A 20,320-nucleotide genomic window follows, 5' to 3' on the forward strand; every position below is an offset into this window, starting at 1 on the left:
GGAGAGCACAGGAGCCGTGCTGAAGGCCAGGGGGAAGGCAGTGGTGGAAATAGGCTCCAGCATCCTGCAGAGCCTCTGGCCTACAGAAGGCTTGTGTCCTCAAAAACTAAAATAAAACAAAACGTAATGCGACTCCGTAGAGATAAAGTGGAAAGATGAGTCCGTGCTTTTCACCAGGAAGGGGGTGGCAATGCAAATTATGCAAATACGGAGAACACTCGAATGGAAATGACAATGAAATACCAATAAAATAGATTAATATCGTTGAAACTGGGGGAAACGGGATGATCTCCAGTTCCAACTTAATGACTTCTTTAAAGAGAAAGTGGCAAGAGGACTGGTAAAAACGGTTTGGCAAAGAATTAAAATGAGCTTTGTAATGAAACTGTAAAATATAATTACAAACTGCAAAAACTTTTTAAATATTTTTATGGGAAACAGTCAAATTCTTCATACAGAAGCAGCAAAGACATTTTGCAGTGGCTATCAGTTTTACTGAAATCTCATCGTTTTATGTGATGGCGGAGTCCATTGCCGGGGAAGAGGAAAGCTCTTAAAGTTGTCCCTTCTAGTTGATTAACAGCAAATCCCAAGGCAGCACCAAACTGGCAGCAAAATGCTAGGAAACGTTTAAAGGCAACACTGAACTGAGCTGGGCTTGGAAATCTTTATGGCACCCAGGAAAGCATCGCTGGCCGTGTTTGGGGAGGTGACGTGTAGCTTCTGACCTGGAGTATGATGGCAAAGGGGGACCTGCTCCTGACTTACTGGGTTCATTTCTTAATGCTCTTAATGCTGCTTTTTGCCAAATATCAGGGCTGGGAGGTGGGAGGAAGTGGCGGGGATGCTGGCATGGTTATTGCCACGTGAGCGGAGCGGCGGCAGAGCTGATTACGTTGGCCCAGATGGGGCTGGGAGCTTTGATCCGTCTTACAGCAGCTGCTCGCACGGCACCCGACGTCTCGTTAATGTTGCCGTGCACTTCACCAGTCTGCAGCCTTAACCTGCTCTCCTTTGTATGTCGTGTGAGGATAAGGCAGGCTGTGCGAGCGGGCGGGGAAGGTGCATTCGTGGGAGATGCTCCCGCACAAGAGGAGGGTGCCCTCCAATTCCCGTTTGATGCGCAGGATTGCAACAGATGCCAGTAGCCGAGGAAAATCTTAAAACAGAGAAGCTACCAACACCTCTGCAGGAAAAGCCAAACAAAGGCAGAGGCTGAAAGCAATCCCTCTGCTGTCAGATGAAGACTCATCTGTGAAGGAAATAGATGTGAGCCAGCTCTGGTGCGCCAGGATCCTAAAGCAAGTTGGGGAAAAGAGGGGGGGAGAAACCCCACCAAACGTCTCCAGCCCCAGGGGAGAGCAGCTTCCCCCCTGCAACAAGCAGTGGTGCTGGAAAACAAAGCTTCTGAGCCTGTTAGAGGTGCAGAATGGGAGAGAGCAGGGGAAGGGCTGGGACAAGAAGCCAACTGGGGTGGGAGAGCAGATTACCACCAGCAGTGTTAATAACCAGCCCATCTCTGTTGCCCTTGTTTCCCTCTCTTGGTTCGTTTTCTTCCTTGTCTTCATTTGATGGGTTCTCCCCCCGTTTCGCTCCCCTCTGAACAATTACTGACTGGTTTGCACAGCTGCTCTTCCTTCATTTCCCCGGGAGCCACCTGCACAGGAGCCTGGCACGAGCTGCGCTGCTCTGTGCTGCTCCGGCTGCCAGGGGGAGGCTGGGGGTCTCCCGTGTGACAAACACATCTGTACCCGTAAATCCTCTCTTGTGCTGCTCTGCAAGGAGCCTCCTTTGCTGCACGGGTCTTGTGGGGTTGGCATGGGGCTGAGGAAGGCACTGGCTTTGTCCCTGCCCTCGGTGCCGCAGGGGGTTGCATTACACCGGGAGGGCAGGGAGGCCTCCAGCTCCTTTCTGGTTCCTCCCCAAATGGCTCGAGCAGCCTCTGCTCCCTTCTGCCACTGCCCCAGGGCACAGAAATTGTGTCAGGAACTCGCCTGCACCCAGCAGCAGGCATCATGCCCATTTCAGAGCTGGCTTGAATTTATAGGAAGGCTTGCGGTGGCTTTTATGAGGACTTGGAAATGCAAAGCATTATTTAGAGGAACATTTAGCAGCATCAAAGGGGGGAAAAGGAAAAGAGAGTCCCTCCATCTGAGCAATAAAACCCCTTATGAATATGTTAGCCACTCAGCTCTGCGCATTCAGGGAGGGTTTTTCTCTTGTAAGTAATCACTCAAAAAGTAGAGAGAGAGCAATGGGAGCTGCTTGCAGGGAAAACAGGGCTGGAGAAAGATACCCTAGAGGACTTAGCCTGGAGTATGTCCTTGCTGCACAACAGTTTGAAATATAGTATCAATTAAAGCTTCCCATTTTTATAGCCTGCAAAGAGGTTATATATGGTGTTGGTGGATGTTTGTATCGGGATACTTTAGTGGGAGAGGTAGGCGAGGTCCTCCATGGCGTGCAGAAGGAAGGAAGAGCTACGTTTAACCAGGGGCTTGTAGGGCTTCGTTTTATAAGTGGAAATAAAGTAAAGGACATAAACCAGGCTTCTGGTGCTTCAGAGGCATCTCTGGGCATTTGCAGCCTTCTTTCTGCCTCTTTGGAGATGTGTGCCAGGGAAAACGCGGTGCTGCCTCTGTCGGGGACAGCTCAGAGCTTGGGTCAGGCTGGTTTCTGAAAAGCAGTGAGCAGGGGCACGGCCTGTGCAGCTGGGATGCTCGCAGAGGGCTTCGCTCAGAGCACTGGTGTTCCTGCAGCTGCAGCCCAGCTGCAGGTGTGGGGGCATCCCACGGGATGAGCACCGGCTCCTCCGGCCAGCCCTGCAAACGAGGCGGAAGGAAAACAAACCGAGCATCCCTGGAAACAGCCCCCACGGGTGACTGAAGCTTCCTGGCAGCCGTGTAAAGCGAGCCAGTGCTTTAGGTGTGAGGGGCTGGCGAGGGGGCAGAGCTGCAGGAAGCTGAGCTTTTGGGGCATTTTTCCCAAGCTTCATGCATCTGCATCTGCCCACCTGAGTGATGATGGTGTGCGATTGTCACACAGCTGATCAGTAATTGTTTCGTCTGAAGATTATTTGTTTCCTTCCCCCTACAACTGTTTCCTCCAAGACGCTGGTGGAATTGGATGCTGCTATTAGCAGCTTCTGCTAATTCTCCCCAAAGATTGGCTGAGCTCTGTAGACTGCGATTGTTGGACTCGCAACAACTTCTCATTTTGGTTTTAATTAAATTTGTTGCTTTAAATTGTTTGCTTTTGACATCTCCTGCTCAACGTTGTGCAGCCCTCAGAGGTGACCAGGCATTAGTTTGGCTCCTCAGGCGCTGGCTCACGTGTGCTGGGCACGTGCTGCGCATGCACTTGCATAGAAATAAGCAGCAAGGAGAGATGCAGGCGGCGGGGAGCGGCCCAGTGCTGGGCTCTGTTGTACAGCAAAGGAAAAGCTGGAGATGCTCATTGATTTACAAATGAAGCATCCCTGCTTGGCACCAGAAGGATGGAGGAAGGGCTTGGGTCTCAAAGATTTCCATCCCTCAGAGCTTTCCCCTATGGCAGCCAGGCTCCAGAGCTCCCCAACCATTCCCAGCCACATCAACCCCCCTGAGATCAGCAGAAAGAAAAGGGCTGGCTTGAAACCGGGCTTTTCTGTTGTAGTTTTTCAGCCTGGAGTTGCTCTGCTGCAGCAATGCCCATTTACTGCATGGAGATGCAGTCAGTGCTTCGGCACTGGGTCTGGCTGCCCCAAACACAGCATGTACTTGGCCAGGTGGCTGTGCCGGGGGCAGCTCTGCAGATTGCATTTAATTTCATCAGCTCTTAATCACTGGGTCATTTCCATGCCTGCCTTACAACTCCTGCCTGCTCCTGCGCCTGCTTGGCTGGCAAGAAAATGCGAGCAAGTGGCTGCAGCATCACCAGACATGAACTCTAAATATTAACATCAATTTATAAACTGTATCAGCGTGGATCAAAGGGATTCCAAGGCAGTTTTACGGCGTGAACACTCTTTGCATGAGGAACTAATAAGATTCTGGAGGCTGAAGTACATCATGTTTTTATCGTGCCTGTGACAGGCTTGTGATCCCGCGCTTGCCTTCTCCTTGTGCCGGGGCAGCTCCGCATGCAAGGGAAGGAAAATTCCTCTTCCTCAGTCCCTCGTGGGATTTATTGGAGCAAACTGGGGGACTGGTGGTGATGTTTGGATGGTGTCAGACAGGGCCTGCTTGGAGCTGGGGGTTGTGGCATCCTGAGAGGGGCGGGATGAGTCCAGCCCTGGGGAGGTGGCATTGCCCAGAGCCTGCTGAGCTTGCACCAGCACCGCTCAGTTTCTGATTTGGGAGGGACGGTGAGGGCAGAGTGCAATAAGGCAGGGTGTATTTGGCCAGCTAGCCTGCTCCCCTCCATAGGAAGGAGAGATGAAAACCCGGGCATCGGTATTTGCAGGATGAGACCCTGCCTGTCTCAGCAGGGTGTTGGTGGGTCAGTCCTAGGAAGTGGGCTTAGGCCACACTTACTTTCAAGCAACAATTCATGGGATACCTGCAGCAGCAACAAGCAGCAATGCAAAGAGGATCTGCTGAGGCTGCATCGCCAAGAGCAAGCCAATTCACTTGCTAATTCTCCCAAGTGGTGTGACGAGCAGCTGGTGGCTCACCTTGGTCCTGTGGCGCATCGATTTTGTGTGTGCTGTGTCCTGGTTGTGTTTCTGCAGCCCTGGGGGGAACGTTTGGTCTTGGTGCTGGCTGAAAATTCTCTTATATTAACACACACTTCATGTTCTTTAAAGCTTATCATAGCTCATCCATCAGATACTTTGCGGAGTGATCAGATTTAGGGTGGATTTCCCCAAACTCTTGTCCAATATCTAGAGTGTCGCTGCAGAAGAGCCCCAGGCTGGAGCGAGGGAGTTTGGAGATAGAGAGCATTAAAGAGAAGCTTTGCTTCAGGAATCTGATTTGTCTCAGCCATTGCTAGCCCAGATGCCTACTAAGGACCTGAGTGTGCTGGTACTGGCACCTGGGCAGTTCTGGTGCCCGATAACACCATGGGGCAGGCAAAGAAGCCCCTTACTTCAAGGGCTTGGTGCTGGAGGCTTCAGCGCAGCTCTTGCAGAGGTGAAGCCACGGCACGTTTGCATGTGGGTGTTTTGGTTCCACTCAGGTCTGGGGAAGGGTGCCCAAGTGATCACTTGCTATACAAAATGAAATACATGCGTTCTTTGACAGAAGTTCATCCCTGGTGAAATCTGGACTGATTTCCAAGAAAATCCAAAGAAAGAATCTGTCAAAATTACCGAGCAAGTGTGATTTAACAATTAAAATGTAACCCCGCTCCTCCCACAGGAAAGATGCTTCTAGTCTTAGATGTAATTACATACAGATTTGTATCGCTAATTTGCTTCTGCTGTGCCAGGGTGAAAAACGTGAGGATTGACAGCGTTTGTAATGCATGGGAAGCTCCGGATTCGCACATCTGCAGGTTGGGGAGCGCTGGCGCCAGCAGCCCACGGCCGTGCACAGAGTTCAGGTGATGAAAATACCTCCTGGAGCCAAGCCCTGTGTGTGGTATGAGCTGCATTTTCAGCTTGGCTGATAGAAAAAAAAAATAAATGGAAAAGAGAGACGTATGTATAGACTTTTGTGCTTTTAAAAGCTTACTAAACTTTCTGTTTAGGTGTTTATCTTGTTCAAGAGAAAAACTGTTTGAAAAGCGAAAAGGAAATGGCTACTGTGGATTTGAACCCACTGTGCTGCTATTCCTGGTTTCAGTTTAGGAGAAGAAATTAAGAAATTCATCTGGCAGAATTGAAATCATTCCAAAATTATCCAAAACGGAAATGGCTACTGTGGATTTGAACCCACTGTGATACTATTCCTGGTTTCAGTTATCAGAAATTAATAATTTCATGTGGCAGAATGGAAATTACTCTAAAATTGCCCAGCTTTGTGCTAAGCAGGGGAGGGGTGGTAGAGCTGGGCCCTGCGTTAGCCTGTGGATGAAGCCCTGCACCAAGCCCTGTTGCCCTGCTTAGCTCAAGGTGTCTGTGTCCTGGGAGCTGAGCATCTGTCTGTCTTTTCCTCTGAATTTCCTGAAAGAGATTTAAGAAGCAAAATTTCTTATTCCCCAGTACAAGGATAGGAGCGTGAGAGCTGATCAATGGGAAGAGCTGGTAGGGGAGGAGTTATCTCTTTGGGAAATGTTCTTTCAAGTTTTACAAGAAAAAGAAAGTCTCTAAAGAAATTGAATTATTCTTTGTACTTATAGAGTGGAGCAAGAGGATAATCCTTCCTGTGGTCTTTAAAAAAATAAGTAAATCTTTAACGGGATTACAATTGTGAGATAGTGCAGGGATGGGTACATGAATAGCAACCTGTCGCCTGACCTCCCATATCTTTCAAACAAAAAATACTAATTTTAGATAAAAGGGAGTTTCGTTGTCCAAGATATAGCAAGCTGACCAAAGAAGACAAAAAGAGAGGAGGGAGGAAGAAACAGAAATTCTTCAAAAAAAATATATGTTTTATTTGATCTCGTCCCTTGAAAAAAAAAAAAAAAAAGAGAGAGAGAAAGGAAAAGCCAAACCCTTTTGGCTGCCTTTTGGGCGCTTTGTTCTTTTCCCTTGTTAGATATCTCTTCTGAGCTGTTTTATCCTGTTTTGTTCTGGAAAATGATTTCTGAAATGTCAAAACTTCAAGGTTCTTTTGTCAAGGCTTAAGCAGTCCCACTGAACTTTGAAGGAGACCTCAGCACGAGAGACGCGAACTTTGGATGCAGCCTGAGCAGGTCCGGCTTTGATCAGCATTTGAGAACGAAGGGGGGAAAAACACACACAGATGCATGCAAAAACCCAAACAAAACAATCCCCTGAAGCACTGGCAGTGCATGGCCTTGTAGTGCAGTCCCCCCTTGGTGCCAGCACAGGGTGCAGTCCTGCTCCTACAGCCCGTGGAGCCCAAGGGCCGTGTCCTACACCGCGGGGAGTTGGTGGCAGGTTGGGAGCTGCTGCTGTTGTGTTCCCTCATCTGGCTGATGTGAGGCTGCTGGGTGGTTTACCTGGGCCCTAAATGTCTGTGTTTAAGGGGAATTTTGCTGAGCTGAAGGCAGTCAGCTGGGGGATGGCATCTCCGGGGCCCTGCTCCCCGTGGACCCCGTGTGTGTGCTTCAACCTGGAGGCCGGGTTTGGGTGAACCAGCTGGGTCTGTGGTTCTCAAAGCACATCTCCAGAGGACAACTCAGGGCTGGGGCTTCCCTCACCATTGCACAGGCGGTGTGAGCCACTTGGGGTTCATGTCCCCGTGGGTTTCATGTCCCCATGGGTTTCATGTCCCCTGGTGCTGTCCTCTTCTGTCACCTCTGCTGAACGCTGCGCGTCGGAGAAGGCAGATCTGGCAGATGTTTCTGACGAGCTGAAGGTGTTTGAAATGGCTCTCGCTTAGAAAATGTTTGTTCTTGGTGGTTTCTGAAAGGATTTGATATTCAATCTTCCCCTTCTTGGCTTTTCAAGATGTTTTTGATAAGTGCATGCTGGTGACTTGTGAAAACTGTTTTATGTGTGGGGATTCTTTGAAAACAAAAAGAAAATTTCTGTAAGAGAGGCTTTGAAATCTTCAGAATTTTAGCTTTCAAAATATTTGTAAAGCTTCTCTTCCTCTTCTTTTTTTTTTTAGGCAAGCTATGAAAGGATCAAGGTTGGGATTTTTGTTTGTTTGTGTTTTCAGTAAGAGTGAAGGTGAGGAGTGTATTTGTGAACACATCTCACAGCCTTACCCGTCTCTGGGCCGTGATGTGAGAAGTTTCCTTGCTGGAAGTTGTCCCCTCTTTCCTCCTCCTAGGAAAGAAAGGAAGGGTTTACAATTAACTAGAACTTTCAATTTCCACAGCTTATTTATTTATTTATTTATTTTTTCTTAGACTGAAATGAAAAAAAAAAAACAAAAACAAAAACAAAACAAAAAAAAACAACAAATAATATTTCACTGAACTTTAAATTCAGGGATTTTGGATTCAAGTGTTTTCACTTCCTTTTTTTTTTTTTTTTCCTTTTTTTTTATTTCTTTCAATTCCAATTGCATTATATTTGGGAAGGTCTTTCTTTGTAAAAAATATGACAAAGCAAAATCTGCAAATTATTTCAAGCTTCTCAGATCTGTGGGTTTTTTTTCACCCAACAAAACTGCACCTGGCTCTGGTCAGCCCATCCCCGGATAGCTTCCCCGCTGCCACCCGCTGGGTCCCCTCCAGCAGGCGGGTCCTGTGCCAGGGCACTCCGACGGCTCAAGTCACCTTCCTCTTTACGAATCCAAATTATACGACTATTTTATGTCTGATTTGCTTCTGTTGCTTTTACTCTGGCTGTATTTTAAATAGAAGTGGGGTTCATTAAGTAAGGATTTAATCAAGAGCTGGTGGTTTTGCTCTTCAGTCTTTGGGCACAGAGGGAGTTGTCTGTAACCGAGCCTCAAAATGCACTTACGTGCTTCTTGAGCCGTGCTTGGAAGCTACAAAAACAAGCAAGCAAGATTGACGGGATGCTGCGTGGATGTAAACACTCCCAACGGGTTCACGATGCATTTCACTTGGTAAAACAAACCAGCAATAGTTACCATTGGTATTTAAAGCTGTCTTTCAACGTTGATGGTAGAGACGATAATTAACAGAAGAAATCAGATGGCTCTAAGGACATCCTCTGAGCCTGGCATTTCGATGCTCTCCTCTGGTGTTGTGGCATTTGCCCTGCAATCTGCTGTTGCCGTGTGGCTGATTGAGACATCTCCTGCAGCCCTGGCGAGCAGGCTCCTGCTCCGCTGGGTCCCCAAGCAGCTGCAGCTCTCCTTTCTGTTTGCTCGTGCAGTCAGGAGTTGGGCTGCATTCCTCAGCTGTCAGCGTAGAGATGCATCTGTTTAGGCAGTATCAATACAAACGATTTGAATTCACGTAAATTAGGAGCTATATTTGTATGGCGCTGAGATCTCAGGATACCTGGAAATGGGGTCTCTCTCCTGAACGTCTGACTTCAGGCTTTGCTTTCTTATCCTTTGTGTGGTAACGTGGTGCAGGATGAGGTTGAGATGGGCTCCTTCCTCCTCAAGCATCTGCAATTCTCATTCAAAAGGAAATTGCAAAGCTTATGTTCAAGCAGGTTCATGTGGGGTGGTTGCTGCTGTATTTCCTATTTTTCTGCTTTTTTAATCTCTTGGCTTTCATTGATCTAAGAACTTCTGCAGTGCTTGGTGAAGCACTTAGACATTATTTTTCTAAGTGACATAAGCCCTCAAGTTTCAGGAAAATAACACCCTGGATCTGTAGACTTGCCATCCTCGTGTAATCACTAAGAAGGATTTGAGTCTTCAGGTAGTGTCTGCAAAGCTTGTCCCTGTTTCCACGTCCTAGCACCTGGGAGGATGCCTGCTATCTCCTGCCTTACCTGGCTGTTCACCTGGGCCACTCCTCTCTGAAGGTTTCTTCTCCCCTGTTTTTAGAGGCTTTTACCCCGGTAACTTTTGTAGAATACCACTTAATGGCAGAGGTTTTTTGGCTCCCCTCTGATCTGTGCAGCACTATTATGGAGGCAGTCTTATAATCAATGTAATTGAAGATCAGAGTTAATGAGGACCTCTGTGCCTGCAAAATCCCCCAAGCGGTGCTGGGCCTCAGATGTTAGATAAGGAAATGATTGGGCTGAACTGAAAATCTATTTGGCTAATTAGATGATGCATATTCCCAGATGCCAGTGGGGAAAAATACATTTCACAAAATAAAGAAACGTAAGATTTTGTAAGGAAAGATTTTTTTTGGCAGGAATTCTCTTCTAATTCTCGGGGGAGAGAGTGAGGGAGTTTCTCTGCTGCGGGGAGCTGTGTTGGGCCAGTTTTTGCTGCCTTGAGCTGGGAGGTGGGGACGGGCTGGGGTGCTGCTGGCCTCCTGCCTCTGGGATCCTGCCTCTGGTGGGCATCACCTGGGTGAGCCGGGGACGTGATGCTCAGATCTTACGGGGCAGAATAATCGCATCTGTCCGCATTCCTGCAGGGATTTGGGAAGCAGAGCCAGTATCTCGTGATACTGGGAGGGGTGGGATGGGGGCAGCATCTCAGCTGGTGGAGCACTCAGACCTTCTGCTGGGGTGTTGGTGTGGAGGAACTTCACAGCCAAATGCAGTTCTCTGGTGTGAGTGCTGGTGATTCCAGCAGTATTTTGCTGATCTCAGCATCACACCAGCTACAGAAGAACAGTGTCTGATACTGGACCATTTATTTTTCTCCTTTTTTTCTTTTTTTTTCCCCAATCGGCATGAAAGAGAAATCAGAAATGAGAGAGTGAAAGTAGCTTAGTAATCTGTCAGAGAAGGCTGAGGAGCCCACAGCACCCCGACCCATGCCCCTCATCCAATTCTCAGCCTTTGCAGGGCTGGTTTCTGCCGTTGTTGCTGGAGTACCAAGGTGTGACCCACTGCAGTAGGGGCTCTGCTGTGGAGAATGATGGGGCAGTAACTCAGAAGTTCTGCTGCCTCCTGTACAAATTCCTTGGTGCCTTATTTAAGATATCCCTTTTCTTCCCTGTGACATGCTCCTTTTTTATAATTTTTTTTTTTTTTACTTTTACTTCTTTTTTCCTTTTTCTGCACACCTAACACACTTTTTTTTTCACCCTTAGGCAGCAGCTTCGTTGTGAGTGAAGGCAGCTACCTGGACATCTCCGACTGGCTGAACCCAGCCAAGCTGTCCCTTTACTACCAGATCAATGCCACGTCACCCTGGGTGAGAGACCTCTGTGGGCAGAGGACCACCGATGCCTGCGAGCAGCTGTGCGACCAAGAGACAGGTAAGGGAGGCCTGGGAAGAGCCAAAACCCTTCCGAGACTGGAGAGGTGAGGGAGGAGGTTTGTCTCCAGGTCTGTCAATGCCCACTTGGCTCAGCCCCACGTTAGCCTGGTGTTAGGCACAGGGTAGGAGAGTTACCAACAGGGCCACGCAGTGGGGACCACCGTTAGCAAGGCATCAAGAAGGTGGGTGCCAGGATGGCGATTATAAACAGTGGGTCTATCAGTTTGTTGGTGTGGCGACAGCAGGCACGTGGAGTTTGGCTGTGTGTAAGTTGTGCTGTTTTGCTGTCCATTTTGGAAAATCTACCCATCATCTTGCCCCATCACCATCCCTTGTCTTTCTTTGACTGTTTAATGGCAGAGCACAGCATTTCCCCTCTGTGCTCCTGCCTAATATGACCTAGGTCTGATCTCTCCTCCACCTGCCTTGCGGAGCTGCAGACACTGCTGCTGTCTTTCCCAACCCACAGATGAGTTTTTCACTGAGCACACCCTGCCTGCACGCAGTTTTGCCCTTGCTGTGCTGGTGAAGTGGCCCCTTTCCTTCTGGCTCACACAGTCCTGGGTGACACACGGGGATCTGTAGCCACCTGGGAACAAAGACACAGCGAGAGCGCAACCAGGGAATGAAGGGGGTCTGTGGGGTGGGAAGTGCATGAGTGTGTGACCCCGTGTTGGCTGCTGGTTTTTTGGTGGGCTTGCAGAGGGACAGCTCACGGAGGAGAAGGCTTCTTCTGAGCAACCCACTGCCATAGGCTGAGCTGCTGATACATGGCAGCTGGAAAGGAAGAAACCCTCCCAGGCCATGAGCTGGGAGCAAAGAGTGTGCTGGGGGCTGGCAGGAGTTTTGTCTCTCCCTTCTCATCTGAGATGCAAATACTAAACTGGGTCTCATAAATCCATTTTCATGGTCAAGACAATGTTCTCTTATCATATTCCTGGTCCTCAAGTCTTGTCTGCAGAAGGCACTGACAGGCGTAGCCACAGCACAGAAATCATTCTGGCCAGTTCCCCATGCTGACAAGCCCTGGGTGTCACCTGCAGCCCCGAGGTGGGAGGTGGCAGCAGCCCCCTGGCATGTGGAGGTGATGCAGGAGGAGGATCTTCACACCCAGGTGGCTCAGCACAGAAGGACATCAGCAAAACTCAGACAGTTCTGAGGACAAGGGAAGATCACTTCAGCTCTCCCCAGGTCCAGGGGAGGAGGAAGGAAAAACTTCTGCTGCCAGCAGAAACCACGAGGAGACCCTACAGAGGTTGCTCTGCTCGCTGGCACCGAGAAGGGCTGATACAGCCCCTGAGTGGTCTCGTGCTCTCCCACAGCAGCTGCTGCTGCCCCCTGTGCATCCCCAGTGCACCAGAGCAGCTTCTCCCTCTCGCTGGATGCCCCATGCTTGAGCAGGACGTGTCAGATCTCGTTTGCAGGGAAGGGAGTGATGCTCGTTAACCTGGGGGCTGCTCAGCTCCGGCGCCGTGCTGGGTCCTAACCTTATCTGCTGCTTTACAGCTCCCATCCCTGCTTCCCATCTGGCCAAAACCTGGGTGGCAATGACTCTGCCTGATGCTGACTGAAGTCTGGTGCGTCCTGGGTGTTGGATGGAGAGAAGGTGCTGGGATGGGGAGAAGGAAATGGGTTTGAAGGGTGTGTGAGCTGTTCAGAGGTGACAGCCACAGCAGGAGGAGCAAGGCAGCAGGTCTCTGTGGTCCTGGCACGTTGGGGCTCTGAGCCAGTCCTGTGATGGAGGGAGGGCAGAGAAGCCATGCTCTCAACTGTCAGCTTCCTCACCCAAAATGTACATCAGCTTCTTCCCCACTCTCCATCCTGGCAATTTGCACATGGATATACCAACACCTTTCTCTTGTTTGTGCCGTTGGATCCCCAGGGGCAGGGCAGGACTTGCTGGTGAGGCTGCAGGTTTTCTGAGTAGTTTTCCAAATTTTACCAAGAGCTGAGCAGCCATCCACTGACAACGAGGCCTCTGGAAGCACCTGCTGGACACCCAGCCCCAGGAGACAGCCCCAGACATTGCTCACATTCGTCGCTGTTGACCAGCCTTCAGCTGGTGAGAAGCTCCCGTGACAGGCTGGGAGCAAACTGTAGTTCTCTGATGCCCAGAGTGCATTTTGAGATTTATTTTTATTAATGTCATTCTATTTTTAAGGGTGATTTATTTTTATCACCCGGAGAGAGAGAGAGGCCTGTGGTTTTAGTAGGGGATATAAATCCCATCTAGGTTTCAACCTTTCCAGGTCAGGGATTTTATTATCTCCGGGAGCATCCCAAGCAGTGGGTGCAGGGAGTTTCCCTGCTCTCCCTCCTCTCTTGCTGGGTGTCCAGGAGAAGGCTGGACCAAGGTTTGTCCTGCCTGGGGGATGACTGCCCTGCAGGTTTCCCCTGCAAAGAGCTTCAGGGCCAGCCTTAAAATGCTCCCACACATTTATAGCTGATCTCTCCTGTAGTATGGATCCAGCCTTGGCCCAGAGCTTTGCTCCAGGGTTCAGGCAGAGGTGTTTTCAGCAGCAGCTCCTCGCACACGTTTGGACAGAGGCCACCAGGTCACGCAGGCTCTGTCTGCTGAGACTCAACCTCTCACCCTTCCCAGGACTGAAAACCTCTTTTGGGTTGGAGTTTTTGTTTAACGCCTGTCTGTGCGATGTGCTGATACGTGACTGAGGCCACTGAGTGCTACTTCAGTATAAATAATAATCCACACTGAAAACGGTGGCTCTGAAACGCTAGGAAATGCCAAAACACATTTTGCTTGCCTGACCTTAATTTGCCTTCCCTTGTGTCTTCGCAGTGTGACTCATTCTTTAATTAAATGATTGCTGCCCCTGACAAATTTCAAGCCCGTATTGCAAAGTACCAACTCAACAGAGCTTTTCGGAGAGAGCACCAACATCTGCACATGAGCAAAGTGCCATCTTTCCCTTCAGGTGAGCTGGGTGCCTCTTCCAGATGCTGGCACATCCTCACACAGTGCAAACAACGTGGCCCAGAGCTGCTCCTCAGCTGGAGAGCTTCAGCCAAAATGCCCCATCTTCTTGGCAGGCGCTGCCTGAAGCGAGGACAAGGAAGGTTTGTGTCCTGCTGGTGCTTGCAGACACCTCTCCTTACTCTCTGTTTTTTTTTTCAGTGGATGTGGCACCTGTGCCACACTCTGGGATGTCTTCTCGTACAATCACAGAGTCCTTTGTCACTCGCCACCCTCACCAGTGCTGGTAACATTATGAGGGCATCCATTTTTGGTGGCATATGCAAATCCTGATTTGTGAGCACAATTACCTGCTTTGTATGCACAAAACCGATTCACTTGCACATTCTGTGGGCATCACTTAAGAGGCCTGCTGGAGAATTGGTCCCTGAGGGCCAAACGCTGGGAAAAACAGCCTGTGATTCTGTGCTGTCAGGCTTGCTAGAGCAGTGGCATAAATGAGATGGATCGCTACCTTGATTAGCAGGTGCAAGTGCGTTGGTTTTTTTTCCCCATCCATAAATCAGGCACTTACCCGTCAAAGCTCTCTTCTATGCATCCACAATTGATTGCACCCACAAAACAATAGGCACATGCTTGTAAGAACCCAATTAGATGCGGTAGTGAAAGGTCTTTTCTAGAAATTGGCAGGAAAAAAAAAAAAAAAAAAAAAAGGTTTCCATCATCTTCCAAATGGGCTAGTTTGTCACCTGAGCTGCAGATGGTTTTGCTGTCCTGGTAGGACAAGGCTCTTGCAGGCAGGAAACAGATGAAAGTCGTTGTTAAACATCCCCATTTTTTAAAGGCACTTGTAAAGGGGATTTGGAGGTTGCAGAGCTGAACATGTAAATCAGCAGCTGACCAACCTCAGTGAGGGTGTATTTGTGTTTACGAAAACAGTCATTTTCACTGATAGTTCAGTGTAATATCATGCGGCTTTTGTGCACATCGAGTAATATTTGTTTGTTCTCGTACACTTCGGCTATTTTCGCTGTTGGAAGATCCCAGTGTCTTTATTGACTTAGACTTTTATAAGATGAGGTTCCATCTCTCTAAGGTATGTAGTTTAATAACTTGGTCAAAAACCATGTAATATACGATTTCCTTCCAAGCGGCGGCACAGCTTGCCTTCTGCACCAAGCAGGGCAGGAGGCAGTTAACTCCCAAGCTAATTTAGCTTCGGGCTGAAGTGTTAGACATAAACAGCAATCAAAATGCATGCCCGCGAGGGGGCTGAGTTAAGGTTATCTGTGCTGTCTTTACACTCTCATTTTCTGCCATTAGAGTGTTTAATCCTGCAGCTACTAATGTTCTTGTAATGGCATTTCTGAGCTTGTCTAAAGGCCACGGAGGGGAGGGAGGGGAAGCGAGTGCTCCTGGGCCCATCTCACCTGCCTGACCCATCCCAGCAGCACTGCAGAAGGTCACTCCTCACCCGTGGTCGTTGATTTGGGCAGTGGACATGCCAGAAGACAGCAGCTGGGCACTGCAGAGCACCCTTGGGTGCCGCCAGCTCAGGACCTTGCGCTGCTGCCTTGCATCAGCCACGCACGTGTGCCCCCCGGGAGCTCCCTCGGCAGCACGGCTCAGGGGCTTAGCAAATGATAATGAGAATAATATCTGTGCTGAGCGTAAACCAGGCACGAGCCTCACAAATTAAGCTTGCTTTTAACTGCTTTGATGCGTCTGGGCAAGGAGGGTGACTTGTAGTGGGGGAAGAGGAGGGGAACTGTCAAGTTAATTCCAGGTTTTCCCTGCACACCCAAAGCACCAAGACGAGCCCTCAGCCTCCAAGGAGCCACCTCAAGCTGCCCATCGTGTCCACACCAAGCTGGTGCTGCCCCTGTGGGGCGAGGGAGCATTGCCCAGGGGGCTCAGCCCCAGGCTTGGGGGAGAGGGGTCTGGTTGTCCTGCCTCGTGGTGGCTGTGTCCCCTTAGGGATGGAGCAAAGAATCAATGAGAAAGAAAGTTCATCCCATTAGAAAAGAGTTTTCCTTTCTCGTTCCTCAAAAGCTGAACTGCTGTTAGTGAAGCTGCATTTCTCATCAGGATTAAGCAGAGGCAGAGTTTGGGAAACTTCACCCCAAAGGGCAGGAGCCGCAGATGACAAGAGCCAGGAGCCAGCACTGCCCTGCTGGGGAGTCACAGCCTCAGCTGGGCCAGCCCCAGCTCCAGCAGTTGCTCCCTGAGGACCCCTCACACGTGCCTTGAAGCTGGGGATTTAACCATCTGTATGACCATTCTTCATCCTCTCCATGTTTACTTTTTACCGAATCTCTTTCTCAAAGGCGCCCTCTTTGCCATCCCACGGGGCTGCAGCGACCTCTTCAAGGAAGGCTTTTGCTGAGGGTGTTTTTAGCTCCTCCTCATCCACACCTGGAGGGAGCCCTGCAGCCTGCACCCGGGGTCTGCAAATAAAGGAGAGCAGATCCTGCAGCTGGGAGAGGTGTCCACAGTGCTTTGGGTGGCTGCAGGACAGCAGGGTCCGGTTCAGCCTTGTCAGGCTTTCTCTGAGTGCTGGATTAAGAGATTCCTTCCCTGACGTTCTGCCAGGAGCTCAGAAACCTTTCACGAAGGATAAATCAATGCTGAACTTCCTCTGGATGCTCCTGAACCTCTGAAACCTCAATGGCTTCATTACGGGAGGGAGGTGGCTGGGGTGGCAGGAGGGATGGGCATCGATCAGCCCCCTGTCCCCACCTCCAGAGGGACACATTGGGGCCAGCAGAGCTGGGGAGAAGGCTTTGCTCCCCTGCCGTGGGGAAGGAGAGGGGCACCTCGGGTCTGTCTTGTTTAATACCTTTCTTGATGACCTGGGTGAGGGGATTGAGTGCACCCTCAGGAAGGTTGGGAGGTGGTATTGATCTCCCTGAGGGTAGAGTGGCCCTACAGAGGGGTCTGGGTATGCTGTGCTGCCCCATTTGCTCCACTGCTGCCAGCAGCCCTCCCAGCTCCACCAGTAAAAGTGCCACTGCCTGCAGTGAGCAGCTTCCCTGGGAGCACGGGGGCTGCAGGAGCTTCTGCTGCGTGCCAGGCTGGAGGATTAGGGGGATCCCACAGCATTATCACAGCAGATCACCGCTCGCCCTAACGAGGCTAACAGGATTACCCGGCACGCTGGCACCAGCGTGCTTGGCTGTGCGGTGTTCATGCAGCTGCACAAAGAAAAGAGCTGGCTGGGGTTATTGCTGTTTGAGAAGGAGCAGGAACGTAGTGCATTGGGTGAAATGAAGGAGAAGATCTGCAGCTTCAAGCCTGCAGGTATCGAAAAGAGAGCTGAAGCCCCCGATGCACCAGTCTGGATGCTGCTGAAGGGTTGCTTTATTCCTTAGTACCAGCTCCTGTGCATCTCGCCCGTGCTCCTGGAGGTGAGGAGCCCCGATGCTGGAGGATTCACCTCCTTTAGGCATGAGCCCTGCTGTGGGCCAGCTCTGAGCCTAAAGCCAGGGGTGCTGACGGTGCTGACCATGGCTGTGGACTGCTCCAGCTCTGCCCTTCTGCAGCTCCAGCACTTACACCACGTGAAGCAGGCACTGCAGCCCTGTGCTTGGAAATGGGGCAGAGCAACCTCCTGCCTGCGTGCAGCCACCAGGCAGGCATGTCCTTGGTTTACACGGCTCCTCCAGGCTCTGGATCTTGCTCCCCTGCCCAGCTGGAGTGGCAATTTGTAGTGCCATGGGGATGGAGCCCACGGGTACTTTGTGGCATCCTGCAGTTCTGGGTGGCACGCAGAGCTCCTCACCCCATCGGCTCCTCAAGCAGCCTCCTTGGAAATGAAAGAACAGCAGGAGGGAGGCTCAACGAAACTATCTGCGAAGCTCTGGACAGATCCTGCAGCTCGTGACAGAGGTTACCCGCGAGCAGAAGCTGACCCAGCGACGTGGTGCTCCCTGCAATTAGTCGTGGCTGTGCTGCCTTTGGGATTTGGTGTAAGTGGGAGAGGGCAGCAGGAGAAGCAGCGGCACAGACAGGGCTGTGGGCTGGCTGTGGCAGGGTGCTGCTGCTCTCCCACAGCCTCGGGTCTCCCCTTGCCCTCCCAAATAACCGTGTGTGCCACATGAAGAGCAGGCGCGCTCTCTGGGCCTCTGACTAGATCTGTGCTTTTCCGTTTCCCGGTTAATGTACCTTCTCCCTGCGTGAGCAGAGGGGTTTCCTCTCCCCCTCTCGCAGTGGTTTGTTAAATGACAGACTGCAAATACAGCGTGGGGCCTCCCGAACATAACACCGGGACCTGCTCGTGCTTAAACGAAGCAAGCGGTGATCCTTCCTTTCGCCAGAACAGACCAAGACTCACTGTGGGTTATCCAGTCCCATTTGTGGGTTATGAATCTGAAAGAAGACAGATAACCACCAGCGGCCGTGTCTGCACTGTTTGCGGGTCGGCGACTGCAGAAATGGGATGCTTGTCCCAGCACTTTGTAGATCCTGACTCATTCGTCCTCCCGCAGCAGAGGCAGAAACAAGGTTGGGTAGCTCTGAACAGCAGCACTGCTGTTCGGGCTTTTGGTGGTGGTGTTTTGTTGTTTTTTTTTGTTTGGTTTTTTTTTGTGTTTTTTCAGCATGTGGAAATCTGCTCTTTAGGAAATGTACTTTCTCAAAGGAGGAGCTAGGAATTAGGGGCCCCCATCCCTGTCCCACGGAGCATTTCTCCCTCCGTGGGGATTCACCCCGTGCCCTGTGGCAGGAGCTGGCTCGGCATCATGCCTGGCCGGGCTGAGCAAAGAGGGAATCACGGAGTATCTGAAGGGACTGAAGGAAGAGAGGAGATGCCCAGCAGGGCAAGGAGAGTAAAAGCTCATGGAAACGTGGAGCAGCACCACCCGTTCTGCTGCATTGCACAGCCCAGCAGATTGCAATGCTCAGCTGGTGCTGCTGCAAGCTTTCCCATTGCATTTCTAAAGCTCTGCCTGGACAAGCTGGGGCCGCATCCTGCACGGTTCTGGGGCGGTGCCGGTGGTCTCAGCCCTTTGTGGCATCCCCTGCTGTGGCTGCAGGGTGCTCCCGCTCACCCAAACCTCCCCTAAACCTCCTGGGAAGGCCTCCAGCGCCAGCTGCAGCTGCTGGAGCTCTAGGATGGGGTCGATAAAATCGATATTTCCGTGGGGTGATGGAGTTCTTCCTCCCACACAGGAAACAAACGGGTGGACACAACAAACACTGCAGCCAGAAGGAGGTGGTGGGGCTGTTTGATGCCAGCCTCTGTAGGTGTTTTTTTTCCCCCCCGATTTGCTCTCATTTCCATGGCAGGCGCTGGGAGTGAGCCGGTGCCCCCAAGCCTCCCAGCTCTGCTTTGCAAGCACTTTGAGGTGCCTCTGGTTTGCAGAGCTGATATTTGTTATGTAATGAGCGCCAGGAATTAATGAGCCGCCGCCTGGCTGGGGAAACTTGCGTACTAAGCACCCAAGGAAAAAATAACTTCCCCTTTTTTTAACTGGAGGGACCATTAGGACGCGCAGTCCTTGCCGTGAAACCGCCCCAGCCCCAGGCCAGGCAGGCTGAGCTGGAGCAGGAGCTCACTCGACTCCTTCCCTTTGGAGGAGTAATGCTCCTGCCTCTCCCGTTATGAATCATGAGGTTAGCAGCTTTTGACAGATCATAAATCAGTGCTTCGAAGTCGCTAGGACAAATCCCAGGACATTTAATCTTTAATATTAGACGTGTTTAAAGCGGTGAATATTTCATGAAGGTGCCGTTGCATTTTAGCATGCCATTAGCTCTTTCTTTCCCCCCCCCCCTTTCCGTTTCCCTTCCTCCCCCTTTCCAGACAGCTCTCATCAAAAAAACGAAAACCAAAAACCTCACAGGCTGCACCCCCGTTTTGTTCCTTCCCAACAAGAAAGCTCCTTGCTGTAATCCCTGCGAGACACGTGGAGCTCACCCAGGGGCCCGAGGAGCACGCAGGTACCGGCCAGGCTGCAGCAGTGCCGGCTCCGGGGGCTCTCCTCTCCCTGCCTCCCGGCAGCAGTGGCTCTGTGCCCCCCTTCTCCTCCTGGCTCTGCACCACTGCTTAAAGAGCAGCCCGCTGCAACGAGGAAAAGCGTGATGGGGGCAAGTGGGGAGGGGGAAATTATCGACGGGCGCTTGTAGGAGAAAACTCCACGTGCAAATCCAATTCCTCTGCTTATTTCGCTGCTTCTTGCTCCGGGTTACGCCTCTCTACCAAACACAGAATCGATTGGGGTGGGATCCCTGCTCCTGCTCTCAGCGGGGTGTAGCAGGGTGCAGGAGGAAGGCGCAGCGGGGTGAGACCTCGTTAAGGTTTGGGCAGGGGCACGGCAAAGGCTGGCTGCAGGGGGTGAGGCTGGCACCACGCTGAGGACGGAGGGCAGCCCGTCTGCTGCAGGCCAGGACGGGAGCAGCCACGTCCTCGTGGAGTTTCTCTGCAGGCAGAGCTGTCCTCGGAGGCCATCGGGCAGAGTTCGGCCAAATCTGGGGAGCTGCGGGGGTGCACAGGAGCACGGGCTGAGGCCAGACGTTTTGCATCCTTACATCTCGCATAGCCCCTTCAGAAAAACTTCAGGTTTCT

General features: G+C 51.0%; 1 protein-coding gene across 3 annotated transcripts in view; it reads left to right on the top strand.

Moving 5' to 3' along the window:
- ASTN2 (astrotactin 2) overlaps nt 1-20,320 on the top strand; it is a 315,865-nt gene that overhangs the window by 118,582 nt on the left and 176,963 nt on the right. For all 3 annotated transcript variants that reach the window (XM_084494620.1, XM_084494621.1, XM_084494622.1), the window contains one exon: nt 10,651-10,818. In XM_084494620.1, the coding sequence (XP_084350746.1) occupies nt 10,651-10,818 (168 nt within the window). The remainder of the gene's footprint in view (nt 1-10,650; nt 10,819-20,320) is intronic.

Source organism: Aythya ferina, assembly GCF_964211825.1.
Source record: "Aythya ferina genome assembly, chromosome: 20".
Classification (NCBI taxonomy): domain Eukaryota; kingdom Metazoa; phylum Chordata; class Aves; order Anseriformes; family Anatidae; genus Aythya; species Aythya ferina.